Source organism: Acartia tonsa, chromosome 5, assembly GCF_053477335.1.
Source record: "Acartia tonsa isolate MP-2025a chromosome 5, ASM5347733v1, whole genome shotgun sequence".
Lineage (NCBI taxonomy): Eukaryota > Metazoa > Arthropoda > Copepoda > Calanoida > Acartiidae > Acartia > Acartia tonsa.
Window position 1 is genome coordinate 26,367,415 of NC_137264.1, and position 17,350 is coordinate 26,384,764.

The window sequence follows — 17,350 nt, forward strand, 5'->3', positions numbered from 1 at the left end:
GACAGACACACAAACATCCTGTTACTTTAGTATAAGGATGAGGATGTACTACTACAGGTTTGGGGGGATGTTTTATGGGGTTCAGGAATCCCTACCCCAAATAAAATAAAATGGAGGGGATGAAAAATATATCTCCCAAAAAGTTGTATTTTGTCCCAAGTTTTTTTTTATGTTTTTTTGGTGATCCCCCCCCTAAAGTAAAAAAGGATGTAAAAACAAAGGTTGTTGAATAAAAGTTTGGAGGAAGCTAAAATTGACTCTCACTCACTTAAAGTCGGAAATTCATTATCAAACAGGGGACTTGCACAAATTTTTTTAGCACTCTAGCTTTAATAGGAGCTGAGATAATGGGGGGGGAGCATTGAACTACTGATAAAGGTGCGGCAAGGGGCCCAACTGTTAAGGGTTAAGTCTCACAAATTATGGATCCCGATTGACCATCTAGTTCTATTATATCTATTGGTTAATTATACTGTAGTACGGCTGTACTTCCTTATTATTTTTTTGGTTATTTTTCAAAACAGCAAATCGTTCTTTTAGCTTGAATTAAAAAAAATATTATGGCCTTAATTAGTTTCAAATGAAGTTTCTATTCAATTCCCACGCACACACAGACATACATCCTATATTTGTTATACATAATTTCGGCTACTTCTCTAAACTTTAAAGATGTAAGATTTATAAAGAAAGATTTTAAATTTTTTTTTGTACAGAATGATTTCTTTGCTTGGTATACAGGCACTACATGAAATATAAATAAATCACATGACTCATAATCAAATATTTGAAATGGAAAAAGTGCTGAATCTTTGATCCTTTTTTGTTAAATTGAATGAACAACTATGGCGATGTGAAAATTAAATTCTACAAAGAGTTATATTTATAACTTATTACAATGAGTATGATTTAAGTTCTATATGATTCTATACGATTTTTTTCTATTGTATTAAAGTTTAATTTAATCCACAAAATTTTTTGTTAAAAAAATATATCAAATCGTTAGGCTAAGAAACAATTTTATTCATTATTTTTTAAAATAAATTAACGACACCCTTAGGTAACCCTAGGTGGAGAATTATATGAAAAGGGAGGATTTATAAGGCTGGGGCATCATAAAGGGAGAGGGGTTTATGATAGGGATTCCTAAATCTTTTACTTAAAAGATAGGAAGAGTTTTTATTAATCAGCCAAAAAATCTCTAAAGTAGTAAAAACAAGATTAAGATTAAGGGAAAAAATGTAGAATACTTAAAATAAAATATACAGCCTCATTCATGATAATTTTTAACGCCTCTAAGTCTAATGAAACTTTGCTAATGAAAATTTTCTTATATAACCCCAATTGAAAGAACACTAAGGGACGGGGGAGAAGGGGAATGGTGAGGGTTATGGCGGCTATTCATTGGGGGGGAATCTTTTGAAAAGGGTAGATGTGGGGGGTACCTTATATTGATATGATAGGTTTATGTAAGGTTAAAGTATTCCTATCAAAATCTTTACCTAAGCTTGACATTACTAAATTTATGGGTAGACTATCTCCCCTAAACTAAAGTAAGGCTAAAGATACCCTTATTTTTAAGGGGTCCCTAATAAACCGTTTGTGATTAGCTTTTATGTTTGTAAAATATTATTGTTTAAGTCTGAAAACCCCTTCCATTTTCTTAGTTGTCAAAATTCTCAATATCAAGGGATTTAAGGATCGGCCTGATTACGATATAATAATTTCCCCTCCCTTTTTTTTGCTTTAAAAACAAATCAATAATGGAGGAAAGATAAGTTTATTTATCCTCCAGCTTTATTTGATAAAATCCTTTATTAAAAATTTCACCTTTTTTGTACCCAGCTCTTTTTCTGTAAGATATAATATAAATGCAAATAAAAAAGTATGACAACATCCATAAAAGCGAAACTCTGAAACGGTAAAACAAACACAAATTAACAGTTTCAGAACTGAATAAGCAAAATATAAACTTATAAGCGACTTCGCCTCTAGCCTCTAAGGGCTTTGCCCTATGAAGTAATGGGAAGTCAACCCTCCTAAATAGAAATATTCAAAAAAGTTATTCTTTGTTTAATTACTCTGTGGTAAAATTAAACCCAGGTTGTGCGCTTTATGCACAAAAATTTCAATTCGTAAAAATTAAACTCAGGTTGTTTGTATGCAGAAAATTTAAAATTTGTAAAAAAAAATATTAAATTTTTTTTTTTGGGGGGGGGATTCATGGGACTTCGCCCCATGGTGCAGTGGGGTTTTCCGACCCCAATTACTGGTGTTTGTTTACAAAAATAAAAAAAATAAAAATTTTCGAAGTGGGGATTTTTTTATTTTTTGGGGGGGGGGGGTGTCCCACCCTTCAAGAAAATAGCTTAAAATCACCAGAGGACCAGTAGGTATATTTCCTGAAGTGTAGAGCCCAATCCGTACAGCGGTTGCTGAGATTTTACATAAAATGTTAATAATTTTTTTGGGGGGGTGTTTTTTTCAGGGTTCGGAAGCCGCAGCCGCAGCCTCAGCCTCAGCCACCATCAGCCGCGCAGCTTACAAGAAGCCTCAAAATCAGCCGCACGGCTTCCTCAGCCACCCAATAAGCCTCAGCCTTAGTCGCAGCCGCGTGGCTTAAAGAAAAAATAAGCCACTGTAAGCCTCAGCCGCATTCAGCCACTGTAAGCCTCAGCCACAAAACTCCAATTCAGCCACATTAAGCCTCAGCCGCACTAAGCCTCATTCAGCCAACGCCCCTCTAAGCCTCAGCCGCAGTCAGCCGCGCGGCTTATAGTTGGGGAAGCCTCAGCCACACTCAGCCGCGCGGCTTCAAGGAAGCCTCAGCCGCAGCTGCAAAGTTATGATTATGCCACAGCCGCAGCCGCGCGGCTTGATATTTATAAGCCGCAGCCTCAGCCGCAGCTTATTTTTTTAATTCAGCTGCAGCTTTGACACAGCTGCGCGGCTGAGATATTGTGAGCCTCAGCCGCAGCCGCAGTTGCTAAATTAGTACAAGCCTCAGCCGTCAATTCAGCCGCGGGGCTTAATTTTCATTTCATTTTGTCTGTCTGAAGCTTAAGATCTCAGCAACCACTGAACTGACAAGGTTGTCCTTCTCAGAAAATATATTTATGGTCATTGGATGGTTTTGAGCTAATTTTGGGGTGGGGGTCAGACATTTCCATCGCCCAAAAATAATTTCTTAAAATGTTTTTTTTTAAATGTTATACTTTTAAATTTTTTTTATATTCTTTTATAAAAATTTTATCTTAAGTTTTTTTTTTAAATTACAACATAGAAACTACCATCTCGAACAACTACAAAAGTTTGAGCTCCAGTGGCGCAATCGGTTAGCGCACGGTTCTTCTAGACTGTTATGCAGGGGTTATAAGTTCAAATTTCACCAGGAGCAATACGTTTTTGAACGTTGATACTTATGAATATTATTGAATACTATTTATAGGGTTATTGTTTTTAAAAAATACAAATATTTCAGAATTTACTTAATATTCACTATGAATTTTTATTATCTAAAATTTTTTTCTCTTCTACAAGTGGCCTCTTTAGCTCAATGGTAGAGCACTCGTCTCTTAAACTAGGGATTGTGAGTTCAAACCTCACAGGGGGCATTCAACTTTTGTGATACTCAAGTTATATCGTAGCTTCTCTATTATTTTTCCGTTTAGGTACGCAATACATGTTCTATATAATTTAGCTTCTCCTACTTAGATATTTCTTCAATTTTAAATGTATTTAATACTTTGTGGTTGATGAGAGACACTGAAAAAGTTAAGAAAAAAAAAAGATTTATACATATTTCATTTTTCATAGTATTTTTAAATTAATGAAAATAATTAAATTGAGATTTGGGGAAGGGGGAGGGGGTGTGTGTGTGTTTATTAAAAGCGAAGCTTTTCTATAATTAGGGTTGGTCCGTCCGTAAGTCCGTCCGTCACAGATAGCTTTTTTCGTTAATTTAGACACGTTAGAATTGTCCTATTGATTTCAAATTTTGCATGGTGATTACTTTAGTAGTTACGTTAGTAGGTACGATTTAGAAAGCGTAGCAACTCTATAATCATTACCAAAATGTCAGTACGTTCATTTTAAACATGTTGATTTTTTTTTACTTTTTTAAATAGCTTTTTTTGTTAATTTAGGCATGTTAGAATTGTCCTATCGATTTTAAATTTTGCATGGTGATTCCTGTAATAGTTAGGTACTAGTTAGAAAGCGTAGCAACTCTATAATCATTACAAGAATGTCAGTACGTCCATTTTAAACATGTTGATTTTTTTTTACATTTTTAACAACAAATTTGTATGTGACCTAATTATCCGATTGGTCTGATTTTTGGTATACTGATTCCTGGGACAACAAAGTATAATATTATAAGCGAATATTGATATTGGTTAGTGTGGCAGTCTTGTGTTGGAAAGGTTCTTGGTTCAATTCCACCAAGAATTGAATGTGATTAAAGTTTTTATTCTGCTATGGACAATGGACAATTATTTGGTGTTTCCTCTCATTTATAGTTATTTTCCTCTCAAGTTGAAAAAAATTTATAAAAGGAGGGTGGATATAATGTGTGAAAAAAGATTAGAGGAGATTTGTTCTAGGTAAACTTACTTTTTTTATAATATTATTAACTAAATTTTAATGTAAAATTGTTTTACACCTATGGTCTAAGGGTTAGTGCACCATCATGTGTTAGAAATGTTTTGTGTTCAATTCTACCAAGAATTATATATGATTATTTTTAAAACCTTGTATAAAGTATGGAGAGTTATTTTGTCTGTAGATTAAGAATTCAATAACTACTGAACTAATTGAATTCTCTTTTTAAATTGCCTTTTCCAAGTTTTTGAATTTTTAAAAAAACTAAAATTAAAACTGGTGGGTGCTCAACCAAACCTCCCCCCCCCTCTTTTCCCATCAAAAATTAATAAAAGTCACCCTTCATCCCCCTAATTTTTTTTTTCTTCTGGGATTCGAACCCAGATGATAGATGGTTCAAAGCTGTTACCGTACCAAAAAGCTATCAGAGCTCCAATATTTCAAAATGAAAATTTGTCTTATTTTTAGATCATTAGGTATTATGATGTCTGTTTGTTTGTCTGTCTTTTTGTTTGTCTGTCTGTTTGTTTGTCTGTCTGTTTGTTTGTCTGTCTATCTGTTTGTACTATATGATCTCGCTAACTACTAAACTGATATTGTGCTCCTATTCAGGGTAGTTTCTGGGAAGGTTTACAACTATTTTGTGGGAGGGTACCATCACACTACCAGAAAAAAATTGCCTTAGAAAAAAAATTAAACTCCACCCCAAAATTAAAAATGGGATTTACTCGCCCCGGCCCTTCCCACCCAATAAAAATTACCCTCCCCCCAAATTATTTTAATTCAGTTCTTCTTTTTCTTATGTGACATAAAAAGTTTGTCATAAAAATTATACTTGTCCCAAGAATAATTGTAATAAAAAGCACGTTTGTAATAAAAACATTTTTCATAAGAGGTAAGTTTTTATGACAAATACATTTATTGCAAGTGTACATATGATAAGCATTTTAAAGACGATTATTTTTAAGACAAATGTAACCTGCGTACCATGGCTCAACATGTAGCGCATCTGCTTGTCATCATGGAGGTAATAGGTTCAAATCTTGGCCAGACACTGCGTTAAAACTGAAGACGTTAAATGGTTCCTACTGCTGCTATGCCAGGTATGCAACATGTGAAGTTGGAGTAGGAGGATTTCCTTGGCTCGTAAACATGCGTAACTCATTACCATAGGACTTTCCGGTAGGTAGTTGGTTGCTGGAAAGATGTCACTTGAATAAATACAGAAAAGGAAAGAATTGTTTCCCCTTAGTTATCCAGGGTTCAACTAGTAGCGCATCTGCTTGTCATCAGGGAGGAAATAGGTTCGAATCTCGGCCAGACACTGCGTTATAACTGAAGACATTAAATGGTTCCTACTGCTGCTATGCCAGGTGTGCAACATGTAAAGTTGGAGTAGGAGGATTTCCTTGGCTCAGAACCATAAATCTTTCAGGCAGGTAGTTCAATAAAAAAAAGTTGGTTGTTGGATAGATGTCACTTAAACTAATACAGAAAAGGAAAGAATTGGTTCCCCTTAGTTATCCAGGGTTCCTTTAGATTCTAGGTGTGCAACATGAAAAGTTAGAGTATTAGGAATTCCTTGGCTCATAAACAGGCGCAAAGGAAAAATATAATCCCCTTAGTTATCCAAGGTTGTTGGACCTTAAGTTCATGTCATAGAAACCCTTTGATTGGCTTTGAACTGCATCATAACTAAAGATGTTAAAATAAGTTCCTACTGCTAAAAAACTTGTATAAAACTTTGGGTACCAGTATAAAACTTTGGGTACCAGAATAAATTGTTGTCTATTAGTAAAAAATTTTGGGTACCAGTATGAAACTTTGGGTACCAGTATAAAACTTTGGGTACCAGTATAAAACTTTGGGTACCAGAATAAATTTTTGGCTATTAGTATAAAATTTTGGGTACTAGTATAAAACTTTGGGTACCAGTATAAAACTTTGGGTACCAATATAAAATTTGGGTACCAGTATAAAACTTTGGGTACCCGTATAAAACTTAAGGTACCAGTATAAAACTTTGGGAACCAGTATAAAACTTTGGGTACCAGAATAAATTTTTGTCTATTAGTAAAAAATTTTGGGTACCAGTATGAAACTTTGGGTACCAGTATAAAACTTTGGGTACCAATATAAAATTTGGGTACCAATATAAAATTTGGGTACCAGTATAAAACTTTGGGTACCAGTATAAAACTTTGGGTACCAGTATAAAACTTTGGGTACCAGAATAAATTTTTGGCTATTATTATAAAATTTTGGGTACTAGTATAAAACTTTGGGTACCAGTATAAAACTTTGGGTACCAATATAAAATTTTGGTACCAGTATAAAACTTTGGGTACCTGTATAAAACTTAAGGTACCAGTATAAAACTTTGGGTACCAGTATAAAACTTTGGGTACCAGAATAAATTTTTGTCTATTAGTAAAAAATTTTGGTTACCAGTAACTTTGGGTACCAGAATAAATTTTTGGCTATTAGTATAAAATTTTGGGTACTAGTATAAAACTTTGGGTACCAGTATAAAACTTTGGGTACCAGTATAAAACTTTGGGTACCAGTATAAAATTTGGGTACCTGTATAAAACTTTGGGTACCAGTATAAAACTTTGGGTACCAGTATAAAATTTGGGTACCTGTATAAAACTTTGGGTACCAGTATAAAACTTTGGGTACCAGTATAAATTTTTAGAACCAGTATAAAACTTTTGGTACCATTTTAATACTTTGGGTACCAGTATAAAACTTTGGGTACCATTTTAATACTTTGGGTACCAGTATAAAACTTTGGGTACCACTATAAAATTTGGGTACCTATTTATATTAAACTACAGCCTCAGCCGCGCGGCTTAATTAAGCTTAAGCCTTAGATAAGCCGCGAGGCTTATGTTTTCTTCAGCCTCAGCCACTATGAGCCGCAGTTGCAATAAGCCGCGCGGCTTAATTTTCCCATGAGCCACTGTAAGCCGCAGCCGTACTAAGCCGCGCGGCTTTCAGTAAGCCACAGCCGCACTAAGCCGCGCGGCTTTCAGTAAGCCGCAGCCTCAGCCACAAATCTTTCAGCTACTGTAAGCCTCAGCCACTGTAAGCCTCACCCACCCTCAGCCACTGTAAGGGTCAGCCGCAGGAAGCCTCAGCCACAAAATTCACATTCAGCCACTCTAAGCCTCAGCCCCCCTGATTCTTATTCAGCCGCAGCCACACTCAGCCGCATTAAGCCTCAGCCACCCTCAGCCTCAGCCACTTCCATCACAATAAGCCTCAGCCACGTCAGCCGCAGCCGCAAACTAGGATTCAGCCGCAACCGCGCGGCTGATAGCGCGGCTTCCGAATCCTGTTTTTTTTTTAGTTTTTTGGGGGGTTGGGGGTGTTCAACCCCCCAGGAAAATAGCTTAAAACCATCACAGGACCAGTAGATATAAACCCTGAAGAGTAGAGCCCAATCGGTTCAGCGGTTACTGAGATCTTAAGCTTCAGACAGACAGACAGACATCAATCTACTTTGTATTATAGAAAAGTCTAAACAAAATTGTAAATTTGTTGCAAAACTGCTTAAATACATAAAATTGTTTAAGGACATACTTACATCCTAAGAACTTGATTATAGAGATGCTTTGCTTATAGCATTGTACCTTTTTGTAATAGAAATCAGTATTTCCAAAATCAGATGAATAGGATAATTATAACACATAACAATTGTTGTTAAAAAGGTTAAAAATCAGCATATTTTAAATGGACGCTTTGCTTTAAAATCTTCACATCATAGATCAGATAATAATTAATTTCTTTGTATATTGTTAATTTTTATTGCATCTTTGCGTAATATGAACGTATTCAGTCTTGTTTCCCTCCCCTCGAAGTCCCAGAACTCTTAGTTTTGTTTGTTTAAAACAAAATATGAATTGAAAGTTTTATTTTTTATTAATTATCTCACGACTTGACCGTGAAGCAGTATTTTATAATATTTTGCATAATTTATCCAACTTCAGTGAGAACTTTTCAAAATTTCCAACAAGTTTTTCTTTGTTTATCTGAGAAAATTCTCTTTTAGCTTTTCATTTTCAATTAACAAAATATTTACCAAATTTTTAGATTTATTTTAGTTGTAAAAGATACTGTTAACTTCGCTCCTAGCCTCTAGGGGCTAAATATCCTAAAAAGAATGAGCAAGTATAAACAGCCTAAAACCATTCCACGACTAAAATATCCTAAAATAATCTCAGGACCTATGTAAAACTCACTAAATTGGTGAACTCATTCGGTCCAATGGTTTTCAATCAAGGTGCAGACAAATAAACCTTACTACTATTTAAAAAGAAGATGCTTTGTATTTGTTTGTTTTATAAAAAATTGTAAAACAGAACAATTTTAAAAAGTTATGCTGACCGTGACTATAAAAACTGTTTAAACTCACCAAGCTTTTATTTTTATAGACTAATTTAAAAGTTCTTGCCAAGTGCAGTCTGCAGATCAGATATAGCTGAACGTTTTGGAGAAAAATTGGCCACATTTGTTCAGACAGATGAATGCGCTATATTTTGTACAACCAATAAAGTTTTTAAGCTAACAAATGAGAGAACGTAATTTCAAGTCTTCATAATCATAATACCATCAAATTTGATCTATTCAAATTGATAGAAAATATGATGTCATTTTAAGGTCTGAATAAAAATTCAAAAAAAATGTATTCCAAAATAATTATACGATGAAGAACATGTTAAAACGATCCGACGGATTTTGTTATGATTGTAAAGTTGCCTTATTGTTACACAAATTATCACGCAAATATTCAAATTAATAGATTTAAATTATTATTACAAAATTATCAGTCATATATCCATTACAGACTTACATTATGGAATTGATTCGTTTCAAAGTAATATTTTCATTTTAATTAAGTATAGAGTACAGACATGAGACATTAGACATGGTTCAAGCCCTGAGGAGGCGAACCATACAAAGAAAAATATACAAAATTAAAAATAAACACATTCAATTAATATGTTTATACAACAAAACTAAAACAAAGATTCAAGAGGAATGTTTCTTTTCTATCTCTTGTCTCATGGGACGCAAATATATATTCAATCATCTACTTCAGTAAATGGGATGTGCTAATAATTTAAAATCTAAGATATATTAAAAGCAAACATAGTTACTTAGCATGGTTTCTCGTATTTCACGTACTTACGCATTTTCATTTCACAGGAGACGCAACGCAAAACAATGCACTTCAATTTTTAAAAGCGAAGCTTTTCTATAATTAGGGTCTTTCCGTCCGTACGTCCGTCCTTCCGTAACGGATATCTTTTTTCGTTAATTTAGGCATGTTAGAATTGTCCTATCGATTTTAAACTTTGCATGGTGATTCCTGTAGTAGTTAGATACGATTTAGAAAGCGTAGCAACTCTATAATCATTACCAGAATGTCCGTACGTCCATTTTAAACATGTTGATTTTTTACTTTTTTGACAACAACTTTTTATGTGATCTAATTATCCGATTGTTCTGATTTTTGGTATACTGATTCCTGGGACAACAATGTACAATATATAAGCGAAGCATCTCTATAATCAAGTCCTAAAATGTAAGTATGTCCATAAACATTATTCTGTATCAAGCAATTTTTCAACAAATTTACTTACAAATTTGCTTCGACTCTTATACAATACATTTATATTCTGATTATTCTGTTTTGACACAATACAAGTGTTAATGTCCGTTTGTCCTACCGTTTCAGTGCTTCGCTTTTATGGATGTTGTCATTCTTGTTTAATATGAATTTCCTACAAACTTGAAATGTTTACAAAACCAACCTCTTTTACATAAATTCACATAGGAAAAGACGTGGAGTTTTTGGGGGTAATGTGTGTGTGGGTGTGTGTGTGTGTCATGTCCGCTATCATCTAATAGCAGGGCCGGACCGATCGTTCCATAAGTTATTATTGGCACCGGGCAGGATTTAGGCTACTATTTATGATAAGAGATCTTCTAAGACAAATACCACATCAAAATTAATTTGGCTGGTTGAAAGTTACCCACTTCCCTTATGATATACCTAAACAAAAATAAACCCATTATAAACCATCAAGAACAGAAATGTAAAATAACAAGAATGGCCACATCCATTAAAATGAAGCTCTGAAATGGTAGGACTAACTAACTAACATTAGCACTTGAAAAGTGTCAGAAAAGAATAAGCAAAATATTAATGCATAAGTTTAAACAAAATTGTAAATTAAATTTGTTGCAAACTTTTTAAATACAGGATACTGTTTAAGGTATTACTTACATTTTTAGGACTTCATTATAGAGATGCTTCACTTATAACATTGTACCATGTGGTAATAGGTATCATTGTTCTAAAAATCAAATCAATAAGATAATTATAACGTAAAATTTTTTTTTGTCAATAAAGGAAAAAATCGATTATCGAGTTTTTAGGCTTCATAAATCATAAAAAAAACTGTCAAAGGAGGCATCATGAAAAATTTGAATAACCTTTTCAAGTTAACGAAAAGAGCCAACTGTCCAAGATGGACGATTGGACGGACCGACCCTAGTTATAGAAAGGCTTTGCTTTTAAAAATATCACATTACCTAGGGTAAGGGGGGGGAAGTTTCGGTAAGGGGCTATTCTCGGTAATTTCGACCTACCTTCATTAAATGACCTTTTTCTCCATGTTCCTTTCAAATGACAGAAAAAAACATAAAAGCAAATTTGTTCCTTATTAAATTGCCTACAAAAAAGTATAAAATGAATTTTTTGTGAGATGAATATTAAGGGTACTTATTGGGTCTCAAAGTCGGACAAAAAATTTTTTTTTCCCAAAAATTTTTTAGTAGGTGTGTAAAGATCGACCTACACAAAAATTGGTAAGACCTAGAGCTGATCTGAAAAACTTTTTGAACTAGAAATTGCCCGCTTTTTCCAAATCCGTTGAGAGCTTTAAAATCGGGTTAATATTTTTTTCAAAAATGACCAAAGTTGGCGCCGGGGGAAAAATCGGTAATTTCAAAAGAAATTAAAATTCTACTTTTAAGGTCATGTTTTCATGTTTTCTTTTGTCAAATCTATTATTCCATATGGACTTTTTAAGAATTAGGCCAAAAATGAATAGAACAGATAAAAAACAAAAAACAAAATTAATTTTATTTTTGAATCAAAATTTTGCGAGGAAAAAATCAAAATTTCTGGTCCTTTGAAAAAAAAATATTTTTGACATAGGAGGAATAGTCCGATCTTTATGAATTTTTTTGTGGTTAATCCCAATCACCTATACTAATTATGATTTATTACGCTTGTTTGGTCGTTTGGCCTTTTTTCATCGATTTTTTTAAGGTTAAAATGTAGTCAAGATTTTTTGCAAAGATGACACTTTTGCTTCAAATTCAATTTTTGAGGTCAATTTTTGATCAATTTTCATGTTTTTTGGGCTAAATCTATAGTTCAATGTGAGCTTTTTTAGGATCAGGCCTAAAAAGTAATAAAATACGTTTTTTTCTTATATTAATTTTAAGTTTTAAAAAAAAAAAATTTCGAAAAAAAAAATCGAAAATTCGCGTCTTTCAAAAAAATTCATTTTTAACATAGAAGGAATAGTCCGATCATTATGAAACTTTTTGTGGATAATCCCTATAACCTATACTAATTATGATTATTTATGTTTGACTGGCCGTTTGGCCGTTTTTCATCGATTTTTTTTAGGTTGAAAAAAATTACCGATATTTCCCCCGGTGGTGGGGAAATATCGGTAACTTTTTTGCGGTCAATTTCGGCCAACTTCTAAAAGTCCTAGGATAATGTCCTTTTAGGACCTGATAGTCCTTTCCGTAAGCTTTCTACTGGTCTTGGTTTCATTTGAAAATATTAATATTTACCCCATTTTTTTTCAAAAAAACCGAAAAAAACCGAAATTTCCCCCCCCTTACCCTAGTTTTATTCGGGCATTTGTCCTCACTCGAAAAAATTTAAGCCTTTTTTTCTTGCTGGCTTTGTAGAATGGTTTATCATCTGTCTTTTTAAGACTACACAGGATATTAGATACAGAAAGTTTTCCTATCCCAAGGCTAAGATTATTTAAAACATTATTTTTATTCAAGCACAAAAGAAAAGATTCATAATACAAGGATGACAACTTTCTAAAAACGCAACAAATTATTAGATAGGACAAAAATATGAAGTATTATAGAAAAACTTGTAGTTAATAATATGTGAGGTCAGACAAAATATTAAGTGCTTGCTTACATGTTAAGACTTGAGCATCGACCCCCCCCCCCCGGCCCCCCGCTGTGGCTGAATTTGAATTTATCTTTAAATATGTTAATAACATCCAAAAAGGTACATATTTTATTTCAAAAGTATACCTTTAACTCTTCAAATATGTTTTACCTGTCCAGAGTGGACCTAAATGCCTGCAGGACCTGAACTTGGAGGCCAATTTTGAATTTTTCTTCAAATATGTTAAGAACATCCGAAAAATGCATATTTGGTTTAATTCTAACTCTACAAATAAAAATTTAAATTTTTATCTATCCAGAGTGGACCTGAAGGCTTGGTATACTGGATTTACTTAATAACCCTCACTCAAATTTCTGGCGCTTTGCTTAGTGAAAAACTATCCCCCCCCCCACATTATTTTTTTCAAAATAAAGGGGGGGAGGAGTTAAAACTACCCCTCCCTTATTTTCGATGTCTGTCTGTTTGTTTTTTTGTAACGAAGGATCTCGCTAACCGCTGAACTGATAGGGTTCTCCTTAACAGGGTAGCTTTATAACTATTTTGGGGGAGGGTACCCCAGAGAAATCGACAACAAAATTTTAAAAATTAAAAACGCTGCCCTCCGGACATTTTTGAAATTAGCTAAAAATCTAACTTACACCATCTATCGGCGAAAAATTTTTTTTTGGTAAAATAGATTGAAAAAGAACAATTTTACGTGTCCCTTGGGGCCTCTAGGGGCGTAGCCGCTAGTACATAAAAATTTAGTAATTTTATTAATGAAACGCCAGTAATATTATGCCAAATATTTTCATGAAGGAATATTTTAAGATTATAAAATTTTAGATAGAAGGATCTAGCTAACCACTGAACCAGTATGGTTTTCCTTTACAGGGTAGCTTCACATAGGCCCCATGAAGGTTAATAACTATTGGGGAAGGGTACCGCCACTCTCTAAAGAGATATCACCCCTAGAAAAAATAACCCCCCCCCAAAAAAAAAAAATTGCTAAACTACAATTGAAAGTGGGTGAAGTCGTCTTCCCCCCCCCCCCCCTCCTCCACCATATCAAGGGCCTTAGGCTTCAAGGGTCCCCAGGACGGAATTAATACCATAAAAAAACCTAGTTTTTACCACTTTTATGGTAAAATTTTACCAGCCTATACGATTTAAAAGGTGGTAAAATTTTACCGTAACCGTGGTAAAAACACTTTTTGTGGTACTCTGTGACGCTTTTTACCAGCGATTTTTACCACAATTATCGGTAAAATTTTACCAGATTTCCGGTAAAATATTACCATTTTAGGACGCAAATTTATACCAGATTTTGACCAATTTTTACCACTTTTTTGGTAAAATTTACCGCAAATTTCTGTAAGATTTTACCGAAAAAGTGGTAAAACTGTTCAACACCTGGTAATATTTTTGCCCTAAATTGGTAAAATTTTACCAGAAATAGGGTAAATATGGTAAAAATTTACCAAAAATTGTGGTAAAAACGGGTGGTAAAAATCACGAGAAAGTGGTAAAAAACGACCTTAATTATAGAAAAACATCGCTTGTAGGTATAAATCGCAAAAATAAAAAAAAATTGTTTTCATTTTTATCTTTATTGATTGAAACAACACTTAAACATATTTTTCTTGATTCTACTGCTCTGGCCGCGAAAACTGTTGCGCAACCTCCTGGATTTGCTGGGCACCGGCCCCATTCGACCTCGTATTGCACTGATATTCAACCTGGAATAAAATTGCTCATTAGTTAATTAGATAATTACAGGGATATAAAGGGATAAGACAATTTGGCTGATAAATTGATGTTCATCTCTAATGATGATACACATCGTTACCCCTTCTGTAGATTACAATAAGTGATTGAAATGTTAGGACACTCAACTTAATGAACCAACCAATAAAAAATCAATAAAAGTACCCAAGGTTGTTAGGCCAAAGAATAAGAAAATGTTATTTGAAAACTTTGGGGGCTAGTGTAATTTACAGCCCAATGTCCCATCCCTCCCTACTAAATATCTAATCTATAATACAAAGTAGAACGATGTCTGTCCGTCCGTCCGTCCGTCCGTCCGTCCGTCCCAAAGATAAAGCCTATACTCGCTGTTTACGCAAATGTGTCAGAACTTCCCCCCCCCCCTTACTCTCACACCTAAATTTTTTTCTTTTGAAAGCAAAAATAAAAGTGTGTAGGTTCGACTCCCCCTCTCCCCCCTCATTCATTTCCTACAGGCATCTTGACACGTGGCAAAAAAATCAGCAAACTTATCTAACTAAACATCTTTGAAAACGCAGAACGAGAAAAAATAAAGGGAAAGCTTACCTGGAAAACATAAGCAGTAACAACATCCCTGGCTAACAAGAACATGCTGTGTCCATACTACTCGGCATCATAACAGGGAACCCGATCTTGTCTGCCTCCGCCTTCAAGGTGTCCAGGCTCTGGTCCTCTCCGTGGTAACCGTGGATTACAGGTACGTTAGCGGCTTCCATGATCATCTAAAAAACAGGTTAAATATTAGAAAAATTGTAACGACAGACTTCTTTTAAATACACAGTTGCTTTTCCTAGAGCCTACTTGTGTTTCGTCTTAAAAGAGGATGGTTGGAGGGTTTTTACCAATGAAAATATTCGAGGTCATTTTTCCAAGAAGCGGTGTCATACCCCCCCCCCCCCCCCCCGCCAAAAAAACAGCATAAACATTCCCTGAAAATTATGGAAGACCAGAAGATTGAGATCGTACAGGACAAATGAACAGACATCCTGTTACTCCGGTATAGTATAGAGTGTTATTTTTTTCTACTTGAAATCAACCAAAATAAGTTCCTGAGTAGCTACTCTATCATTTACCTTAGATGTAGACTTGATACCCATATCTCTAATGGCAGTGGACGGTGGACCAACAAATATAACTCCTTTCTCCTGATAAAAAAAAAAAATTTAAATTAAAAGGTAGGTATCATTCTTATTAATATAATATTACATTCTTGAAATTAACCAGAAAAAAACGTAAGCAGTACAGTGGCGTGCACAGGGTTTTTACGGGAAGGGATGTAATCTTAGAGGTTTTTAAAAAACGGGGGGGGGGGGGAATCTACATAATTTTAATTTTAAGGGGTGTGTTGTCAACCCCATTCCTCACACTAATGACCGTGGACAAGATAATGAACGAAATATACATATATAAATCCCCAAATATATTGAACAAAACAACACCTTAGATTAGTTCAGACACTGCTAGTTTGAATGAACCAATCAAGATTTAAAGTTGTGAGCTAACGTGTTTATAAAACTTTGGGTACCAGTATAACTTCCAGTCTAATATCCACTCCCTCCCTGCAGTCAAATGGAAAATATTACCTGTCCAGGGATATAAATACACGTGGATATTATTATTGACATATCATGGAAATTTGTTGTCATGAATTTAGGTTCCTAACATGGACTTCATATATTGGTCAGATCGTTTACCCAGAAGGAGGTAAGGGGGTGTTGTAAGGGAGGAATAAGGGTGTATCTTTATTTTAGCCCGCTGTGAGTACCGCTTTATTAGAGTACATGAAAAACTGGTGTAACATCCAGGTAATAATATATCCATTTACCCAAGAATCTTAAGGGATAAGACAATGGTCGACAAATTGATGTACTGTACATGTACAACCCCATTGATGATACACAAAATTTCCCCTTACATAGATTACCTTTTGTGGTTGATACGTTTGGACACTCAACTTAATGTGCCAACCAATCAGGGATCACTTAATCCCCAAAGTTGTTAAGCCAACGAATAAGAATACGTTATTATAAAAGTTTGGGGACACGTGTAGTTAACAGCCCATTGTCCCCTCCCTCCCTGCATTTACCTGGCAAAGATTAGCAAACTCGACATTCTCGGAGAGAAATCCATAGCCAGGATGTACAGCATCGGAGCCGGTTTCTGCCGCAACCTAAGATAATACAGTGTATGGTCAATAGTAACTAAGCCCCTAGAGGCCTCTAGGGGCACTTGAGTTAGTGGTGAGTTGAAATAGATCCCAACATTTTTTTATTTTAGTTTCAATAGAAAAAGTAAAAAAAATCCATCTTAAGGCTTAAATATGATCAGAAAATAGAATAAAACCAACTCAGGACCTATGTGATGCCTACCTAAAATAGAGAACCCAATCGGATCAGTAGTTATTTAGAAAAAAAGTCTTACTGCTTTATATAATAGGATGATGCATATAAGAGTTATTCTAAATCTTAATAGGTAGATTCTTCCAAGTTTCAATTTAAATTATCAATCACACCATTAAGCAAAAAACAACACCCATTTTTTTTGCAATGTGAAAGGTGTGGGGAGGGGGGGGGGGGGCTGGGAAAGAGCCGACCCACTACCTTGAATTTTAATTTTTCAAAGTTTTTAAAAAATAAAATTTTTGGGGTAATTTTTCTTAGGCCTATAAAAAAATCCATGTATAAATTAAAACCTTTCCGAGACATACAATAAGCTTCAATGTAGAGGAGAGACGTG

At 34.5% G+C, this 17,350-nt stretch overlaps 1 protein-coding gene across 1 annotated transcript; it reads right to left on the reverse strand.

Annotated features, from left to right (window-relative positions):
• Positions 1-14,417: 14,417 nt before the first annotated feature.
• On the reverse strand, positions 14,418-16,955 carry LOC145319147 (methylcrotonoyl-CoA carboxylase subunit alpha, mitochondrial-like). The gene is made up of 4 exons (XM_080161025.1): positions 16,701-16,955; positions 15,688-15,759; positions 15,161-15,336; positions 14,418-14,565 (listed from the first exon to the last, which is right to left on the reverse strand). Exons 2-3 carry the CDS (start codon positions 15,709-15,711, stop codon positions 15,193-15,195), a joined length of 168 nt encoding a protein of 55 aa, XP_080017151.1. The 5' UTR covers positions 15,712-15,759; positions 16,701-16,955; the 3' UTR covers positions 14,418-14,565; positions 15,161-15,192.
• Between the last annotated feature and the right edge of the window lie 395 nt (positions 16,956-17,350).